General features: G+C 50.5%; 1 protein-coding gene across 8 annotated transcripts in view; it reads left to right on the top strand.

The window, feature by feature from the left end:
• The window catches only part of LOC130274443 (otoconin-90-like), a 191126-nt gene that overhangs the window by 19706 nt on the left and 162088 nt on the right, over positions 1-9332 (top strand). For 7 of the 8 annotated variants that reach the window (XM_056522778.1, XM_056522777.1, XM_056522780.1 and 4 more), the window contains one exon: positions 2875-2964. The exons of the other annotated variant lie outside the window; for it this stretch is intronic. In XM_056522778.1, the coding sequence (XP_056378753.1) occupies positions 2875-2964 (90 nt within the window). The remainder of the gene's footprint in view (positions 1-2874; positions 2965-9332) is intronic. 8 annotated transcript variants of the gene reach the window in all.

Here is a 9332-nt window from a genome sequence, read left to right as displayed (position 1 = left end):
GCATTTCATGTGGATTTGAAAAAAAAATAGTAAGTTGAATGGTAAAACTCATGTTTTTCTTTACTTGGCAAACAGAAGAACACTTTTACTATAAGATGGGGACACAGAGGGGGGAATATTCCAAATTACATTTTTTTTTTTGCACCAGATTGGTTGAAAAAGTCCGCAGCTGACGCAAAACTAGGACTCCCAGCATGTTGCACCATAATCTAAATTGTACTCCTATATAGTGCAAGATGTGTGGAGTTGTAGTTTTGGTCATCATAGATTGTATCAGGGCATGCTGGGAATTGTAGTTGGTAACTGCACCTCCCAGCATTGCGTTCCTTGAAGGAATGCAATGCTGGGATTTGCAGTTACCAACTACAATTCCCAGCATGCCCTGATACAATATATGGTGACCAAAACTACAACTCCCATTATGTTGCACTATACTATAGGTTATATGGTGCTACATGCTGGGGGGGGCTGTAGTTTCGGTTCAGCTGCAGAGATATAGGCTGGAATCTGGATCAAGGAAATTTCTTGATCCAGATTCCAGCCTATATCTCTGCAGCTGAACCGAAACTACAGCTCCCCCCAGCATGTAGCACCATATAACCTATACTATAGTATAGTGCAACATAATGGGAGTTGTAGTTTTGGGTCAGCTGCAAAACATAAGCTGTATCAGGGCATGCTGGGCATTACAAATAGTAACTGCAACTCCCAGCATGCCCTGATACATTCTTGGTCTGCTCTGCAGCTGTCCCAAAATTAATGCATTGCTTCCCCAGGACTCAGGAGTATAGTGCAACATAATGGGAGTTGTAGTTTTGGGTCAGCTGCAAAACCATAGACTGTATCAGGCTGATGCAGCCTATGGTTTTGCCGCTGACCCAAAACTAATTTTGGGACAGCTGCAGAGCAGACCGAGATTGTGTCAGGGCATGCTGGGAGTTGCAGTTAATACTAACTGTAATGCCCAGCATACCCTGATACTATCAGGACATGCTGGGCGTTACAGTAGTAACTGCAACTCCCAGCATGCACTGACCACACCACACATGCCCAGGCTCACAGCTCAGGACTACATCCCCATCATGTATGATTGTGACTGTCTATTATATGTAGCCTACATATAATAGACAATCACATGATGGGGATGTAGTCCTTAGCTGTGAGCCTACATATAATAGACAGTCACAATCACACATGATGGGGATGTAGTCCTTAGCTGTGAGCCTACATATAATAGACAGTCACAATCATACATGATGGGGATATAGTCCTGAGCTGTGAGCCTACATAATGTAGGCTCATAGTTCAGGACTACATCGCCATCATGTATGGCAGCAGGTCAGCAGCCACTTACCGGCACTTGCTGCTGCTGCAGGCCTCTCTCTCCTTAGCCGCCCTCTCCAGCAGCCCAGACTCCAGAGCTGGGGGCCCGGGCTTCTCCTGTCCTTGCCCTGGCAGCGGGCCTCTCCTGTGCGGGCTCTCCAGAAACAGTGCGCGCGTGCGTCATGACGTCATGTGCAGCCGTGCGCACTGACGCCGGACCCATCAGCCCCCGCGCTCTGTAAGGTCAGTCAGCGTAGGGATAATGTGTGTAGTAGCGGTTGCGGCGCCGAGCGGGGGGGGGGGGGGGGGGGGGTGTGTGGATGTGGGGTCGGGCTGGTGATGTCGGCGATGTCCGGTGGGGCTGGCGTTTAGTAGTGAGAAAAAAAAAATAAAGTCCTGCAGCAGCGGCTGCGGTGATTAGGGTGTGCCTGTGCACACCCGGCACACCCCGTGCGCACGCCTATGTATAAGGCTACGACATCCGGACACCCGGACAGCCTTTGGGGTTAGGTGTTAGCTGTTTGTGGGGCTCTCTGCTGACACCTCGGACCACATCAGGAACTGTCCAGCATAGGAGCAAATCCCCATAGAAAACCTCTCCTGCTCTGGACAGTTCCTGACATGGACAGAGGTGTCAGCAGAGAGCACTGTGCTCAGACAGAAAATACATTCTAAATGAAAAGAACTTCCTGTGGAGCATACAGCAGCTGATAAGTACTAGAAGGATTTAGAATAAAAACATAAAAAGTAATTTACAAATCTGTATAACTTTCTGGCACCAATTGATTGGTGCTAAGAGATATCAGAAAAGGAACCGAGACAGTAGCAACATTACAAAACAAGACTAGCGTGGGGCGCTTAGAGGCAACTTCCGGCGGTTTCACGCAGCAGTATGCGCTTCTTTTGCCTCTGAGCACTCCATGCTGGATGTGAGTTTCCCATCTGCCGGTATTTCCAATTAGGAGCCGAGTGTCACAGTTTTTGCGGTGAGTGCCGAAGAAGTCTTGTTTTTGTATAGTTTCTAATGTATGTGGGGGTCTTTTCTAATGTATGTGGGGGTCTTTTCTAATGTATGTGGGGGTATTTTTGAAAAGGCCTCTGAAAAAGCAAAGAAGCGATCTGATTGGTTGCTATCGGCAACTCAGCAATTTTTCCTTTGCACAGGCTTTGATAAATCTCCCCATTGATACCTACAGGCTTCGGAGATGTAAGTCCAATATTGCTTATAGCAATGGTCTTCAACCTGCGGACCTCCAGATGTTGCAAAACTACAACTCTCAGCATGCCCGGACAGCCAACGGCTGTCCGGGCATGCTGGGAGTTGTAGTTTTGCAACATCTGGAGGTCCGCAGGTTGGAGACCACTGGCCTATAGTATCATCCTGGATACTTTTTGTCCCTATCCAGCCATACACTGCTGATGTAGCCCATGACACTGGTGTGAATAGAGCTGAAAATGACTTGCCAAACCAATTCTGGGTATACAGCTTGGAAAGCAGAATGTAATATAGAAGTCTTAATTTTTGTTTTCAAATTTTTATTTTTACATCAGATTTAGAGTCCATTCTGCCAAACTTGATAACATCTGCTGAAAATACAGAATTTATGAAGAATGTTCCAACAGAACTATGGACATCCAGAAGTAAGTGCACCTGTATTGTCTGTATTCCCCCCCCCCAAAAAAAAAAAAAAAAAAATCTGTTTTGATACTGGTCATTGAACTGTAGTGAAACTAAGCATGCAGCAATGATTTGTCCAGACAACATTGTAATAAACAACTGGTTAGGTAATGGTGACTCTCTGCTACAATTGAGTCCATAGCATATTAAATTGGTAATGAAGTGGAAAAAAGAACATTTCTAATCAACTGGTTCAAGAAAGTTATACAGATTTGTAAATTACTCCTATTAAAAAAATCTTAATCCTTCCAGTACTTATCAGCTGCTGTATGCTCCACAGGAAGGTGTGTAGTTCTTTCCAGTCTGACCACAGTGCTCTCTGCTGACATGTCAGGAACTGTCCAGAGTGCAAGCAAATCACCATAGCAAACCTCTCCTGCTCTGAACAGTTCCTGACAGTTTAATTCTATTCTGGGCAGGGCTTAATATAGTGGAGGTGGAGCTTGTGACATCAGGGAGGTGTTAATGACATCAGATATTCAACATGCCATCCATGAGAATAGTGGGTCCAGTTAAAGAGTACCTGTCATCAAACCATATTGTTAGGGACCGACCAGGGGACAGGGAGAGTGAGCCCTAAACTGACCCTAAAACTGCTCTCCCTGCCTACTTGCCCACTCACCCTAAACGGTGAGTCGACAACTGGGTGTTGGTCCCTTCCTGAACTAAAGTGCTGGGGCTTAAAGGGAACCAATCATCAGATTTTACCCTATATAATGCGTTATATAGGGTAAAATTGTTGTCCTCACCATCCCCGGGGGACGCTCCTGCCTCCAGGGATGGTGAAGATATGTGTCACGATGCCGGCTGGCAGGAGGTGGATCCTCTGTGCCAGAGAGGGATTGGCGTGGACCGTGCTAGTGGACCGGTTCTAAGTCACTACTGGTTTTCACCAGAGCCCGCCGCAAAGCGGGATGGTCTTGCTGCGGCGGTAGTGACCAGGTCGTATCCACTAGCAACGGCTCAACCTCTCTGACTGCTGAAGATAGGCGCGGTACAAGGGAGTAGACAGAAGCAAGGTCGGACGTAGCAGAAGGTCGGGGCAGGCAGCAAGGATCGTAGTCAGGGGCAACGGCAGGAGGTCTGGAACACAGGCTAGGAACACACAAGGAACGCTTTCACTGGCACAATGGCAACAAGATCCGGCGAGGGAGTGCAGGGGAAGTGAGGTATACATAGGGAGTGCACAGGTGAACACACTGATTAGAACCACTTGCGCCAATCAGCGGCGCAGTGGCCCTTTAAATCGCAGAGACCCGGCGCGCGCGCGCCCTAGGGAGCGGGGCCGCGCGCGCCGGGACAGGACCGACGGAGAGCGAGTCAGGTACGGGAGCCGGGATGCGCATCGCGAGCGGGCGCCACCCGCATCGCGAATCGCATCCCGGCTGGAGGCGGTATCGCAGCGCACCGGGTCAGTGGGTCTGACCGGAGCGCTGCAGTAGCGAGAGTGTAGCGAGCGCTCCGGGGAGGAGCGGGGACCCGGAGCGCTCGGCGTAACAGTACCCCCCCCCTTGGGTCTCCCCCTCTTCTTAGAGCCTGAGAACCTGAGGAGCAGACTTTTGTCTAGGATACTGTCCTCAGGTTCCCAGGATCTCTCTTCAGGACCACAACCCTCCCAATCGACCAAAAAAAAAGTTTTCCCTCTGACCTTCTTGGAGGCCAGTATCTCCTTTACGGAGAAGATGTCCGAGGAGCCGGAAACAGGAGTGGGAGAAACAAGTTTGGGAGAGAAACGGTTGATGATGAGTGGTTTAAGAAGAGAAACGTGAAAGGCATTAGGAATACGAAGAGAAGGAGGAAGAAGAAGTTTGTAAGAGACAGGATTAATCTGGCACAAAATTTTGAAAGGACCAAGATAGCGTGGTCCCAATTTGTAGCTAGGGACACGGAAGCGGACATATTTAGCGGAGAGCCATACCTTGTCTCCAGGAGAAAAAATGGGGGGAGCTCTTCTTTTCTTATCAGCAAACTTCTTCATGCGTGATGAAGCCTGTAAGAGAGAATTTTGGGTCTCTTTCCATATGGTGGAAAGATCACGAGATATTTCATCCACAGCGGGCAAACCAGAGGGCAAGGGAGTAGGGAGGGGGGGAAGAGGGTGACGGCCGTACACCACGAAAAATGGGGATTTGGAGGAAGATTCAGAGACTCTGAAGTTATACGAGAATTCGGCCCATGGTAGAAGATCTGCCCAGTCATCCTGGCGGGAGGAAACAAAATGCCGTAAATAATCACCCAGGACCTGGTTAATTCTTTCTACTTGCCCATTGGATTGAGGATGATAGGCAGAAGAAAAGTTTAATTTAATCTTGAGTTGTTTACAGAGAGCCCTCCAGAATTTTGACACGAATTGGACGCCTCTGTCCGAGACGATCTGTGTGGGCAACCCGTGAAGACGAAAAATGTGTACAAAAAATTGTTTTGCCAACTGAGGCGCTGAAGGGAGACCAGGAAGAGGGATGAAATGTGCCATCTTGGAGAATCGATCAACGACCACCCAAACAACAGTGTTGCCACGGGATGGGGGTAAGTCTGTAATAAAGTCCATACCAATCAGAGACCAAGGCTGTTCGGGGACAGGCAGAGGATGGAGAAGACCAGCGGGCTTCTGGCGAGGAGTCTTATCCCGGGCACAGACAGTGCAGGCTCGCACAAAATCCACAACATCCGTCTCCAGAGTCGGCCACCAATAGAAACGAGAGATGAGTTGCACGGATTTCTTGATGCTCGCATGACCTGCGAGATGGGAGGAGTGACCCCATTTGAGGATTCCGAGGCGTTGGCGTGGAGAGACGAAGGTCTTCCCTGGAGGAGTTTGCCTGATGGAGGCTGGAGAAGTGGAGATCAGGCAGTCAGGAGGAATGATGTGTTAAATGCCGTTTTCCATTCATCCCCCTCTCTGATGCGGATGAGATCATAAGCACCTCTTAAGTCCAGTTTGGTAAAGATGTGGGCACCTTGGAGGCGATCAAAGAGTTCAGAGATGAGAGGTAGGGGGTAGCGGTTCTTTACCGTGATTTTATTAAGACCGCGGTAGTCAATGCAAGGACGTAGGGAGCCATCTTTTTTGGACACAAAGAAAAATTCGGCTCCGGCAGGAGAGGAGGATTTGCGGATAAAGCCCTTTTTTAAATTTTCCTGGATGTACTCAGACATAGCAAGAGTCTCTGGGGCAGAGAGAGGATAAATTCTGCCCCGGGGTGGAGTAGTGCCCGGGAGGAGGTCAATAGGACAGTCATAAGGCCTGTGAGGAGGTAGAGTCTCAGCTTGTTTTTTGCAAAAAACATCCGCAAAGTCCATATAGACCTTAGGGAGACCGGTTACAGGGGGAACCACAGGGTCACGGCAAGGAGAACTGGGAACCGGTTTAAGGCAGTCCTTGAAACAAGAGGAACCCCAACTCTTGATCTCCCCAGTGGACCAATCCAGGGTTGGGGAATGGTGTTGAAGCCAGGGTAGTCCGAGGAGAATTTCGGAAGTGCAATTGGGGAGGACCAAAAACTCAATTTTCTCGTGATGAGGTCCGATGCACATTAGGAGGGGCTCCGTGCGGAAACGTATGGTACAGTCCAATCTTTCATTGTTAACACAATTGATGTAGAGGGGTCTGGCGAGACTGGTCACCGGGATGTTGAACCTGTTGATGAGAGAGGCCAAAATAAAATTTCCTGCAGATCCGGAATCCAAGAAGGCCATAGTAGAGAAGGAGAAGGTAGAGGCAGATATCCACACAGGCACAGTAAGACGTGGAGAAGCAGAGTTGACATCAAGGACTGTCTCACCTTTGTGCGGAGTCAGCGTACGTCTTTCCAGGCGGGGAGGACGGATAGGACAATCCTTCAGGAAGTGTTCGGTACCGGCACAGTACAGGCAGAGATTCTCCATGCGGCGTCGTGTCCTCTCTTGAGGTGTCAGGCGAGACCGGTCGACCTGCATAGCCTCCACGGCGGGAGGCACAGGAACGGATTGCAGGGGACCAGAGGAGAGAGGAGCCGGGGAGAAAAAACGCCTCGTGCGAACAAAGTCCATATCCTGGCGGAGCTCCTGACGCCTTTCGGAAAAACGCATGTCAATGCGAGTGGCTAGATGAATGAGTTCATGTAGGTTAGCAGGGATTTCTCGTGCGGCCAGAACATCTTTAATGTTGCTGGATAGGCCTTTTTTAAAGGTCGCGCAGAGGGCCTCATTATTCCAGGATAGTTCAGAAGCAAGAGTACGGAATTGTACGGCGTACTCGCCAACGGAAGAATTACCCTGGACCAGGTTCAACAGGGCAGTCTCAGCAGAAGAGGCTCGGGCAGGTTCCTCAAAGACACTTCGAATTTCCGAGAAGAAGGAGTGTACAGAGGCAGTGACGGGGTCATTGCGGTCCCAGAGCGGTGTGGCCCATGACAGAGCTTTTCCAGACAGAAGGCTGACTACGAAAGCCACCTTAGACCTTTCAGTAGGAAACTGGTCCGACATCATCTCCAAGTGCAGGGAACATTGAGAAAGAAAGCCACGGCAAAATTTAGAGTCCCCATCAAATTTATCCGGCAAGGATAGTCGTAGGCCTGAAGCGGCCACTCGCTGCGGAGGAGGTGCAGGAGCTGGCGGAGGAGATGATTGCTGAAGCTGTGGTAGTAGCTGCTGTAGCATCACGGTCAGTTGAGACAGCTGGTGGCCTTGTTGCGCTATCTGTTGTGACTGCTGGGCGACCACCGTGGTGAGGTCGGCGACAACTGGCAGAGGGACTTCAGCGGGATCCATGGCCGTATCTACTGTCACGATGCCGGCTGGCAGGAGGTGGATCCTCTGTGCCAGAGAGGGATTGGCGTGGACCGTGCTAGTGGACCGGTTCTAAGTCACTACTGGTTTTCACCAGAGCCCGCCGCAAAGCGGGATGGTCTTGCTGCGGCGGTAGTGACCAGGTCGTATCCACTAGCAACGGCTCAACCTCTCTGACTGCTGAAGATAGGCGCGGTACAAGGGAGTAGACAAAAGCAAGGTCGGACGTAGCAGAAGGTCGGGGCAGGCAGCAAGGATCGTAGTCAGGGGCAACGGCAGGAGGTCTGGAACACAGGCTAGGAACACACAAGGAACGCTTTCACTGGCACAATGGCAACAAGATCCGGCGAGGGAGTGCAGGGGAAGTGAGGTATACATAGGGAGTGCACAGGTGAACACACTGATTAGAACCACTTGCGCCAATCAGCGGCGCAGTGGCCCTTTAAATCGCAGAGACCCGGCGCGCGCGCGCCCTAGGGAGCGGGGCCGCGCGCGCCGGGACAGGACCGACGGAGAGCGAGTCAGGTACGGGAGCCGGGATGCGCATCGCGAGCGGGCGCCACCCGCATCGCGAATCGCATCCCGGCTGGAGGCGGTATCGCAGCGCACCGGGTCAGTGGGTCTGACCGGAGCGCTGCAGTAGCGAGAGTGTAGCGAGCGCTCCGGGGAGGAGCGGGGACCCGGAGCGCTCGGCGTAACAATATGAAGTTATAAACTAGTCACCGCTGCCGCCGTAAGTAGTCACCTGGGCGGGGAGCACTTCTCACCAACTCCCGTTCTTCGGCCGGCAGCGATGCCCCCTCCGCTTGATTGATGGGCCGCGTCATCACTCTGCTCCGTCTGTTCAGTGAGCGGAACAATGACGCGGCACATCAATCAAGCAGAGGGGGCGTCGCTGCCGGCCGAAGAATGGGAGTAGGGGAGAAGAGCTCCCCTCCCAGGTGACTACTTACGGCGGCGGCGGTGACTAGTTTATAACTTCATATCTTCACCATCCCTGGGGGCAGGAGCATCCCCCGAGAATGGTGAAAATAAAGATTTTACCCTATATAACGCTTTGCCAAGCGTTATATAGGGTAAAATCTGATGATTGGTTCCCTTTAATAAAAACACACTCTAATAAATAGTCGGTCACCAACCAGAAAACTAACAGGAACATACAACTCTATAGTATATAAATTCAGAGGACACAGATCAGAGAGTAGTACAGAGGACACAAATCAGTGGCCGTGAACAGAGGACACCATAGATCAGTCGACATGAACATCGGGCTCAGTGGCTGTGAACAGAGGACTCTATAGATCAGCGGTCATGAACAGAGAAGTCAACAGACTTTAGGAATAGACAGGAATATAGCATAAGCTAAACAGGAATTATCGCAATCCTCCAGATAACCTCCAGTAGAAACAGGAATGTCTTGATACTAGAACGCAATCTCCCAGAGTCCACCTTGGAGCACGGAGATATCTTCTTCTAATTCTCAATCCCCCGGATTCCCCATGGACAGGTAACAGGGATATCTAGATACACAGGATATAATTATAGAACGCATTTCACACTGAAC

Source organism: Hyla sarda, chromosome 5 (genome assembly GCF_029499605.1).
Source record: "Hyla sarda isolate aHylSar1 chromosome 5, aHylSar1.hap1, whole genome shotgun sequence".
NCBI lineage: Eukaryota > Metazoa > Chordata > Amphibia > Anura > Hylidae > Hyla > Hyla sarda.
This window is presented reverse-complemented; position numbering and strand designations above follow the sequence as displayed.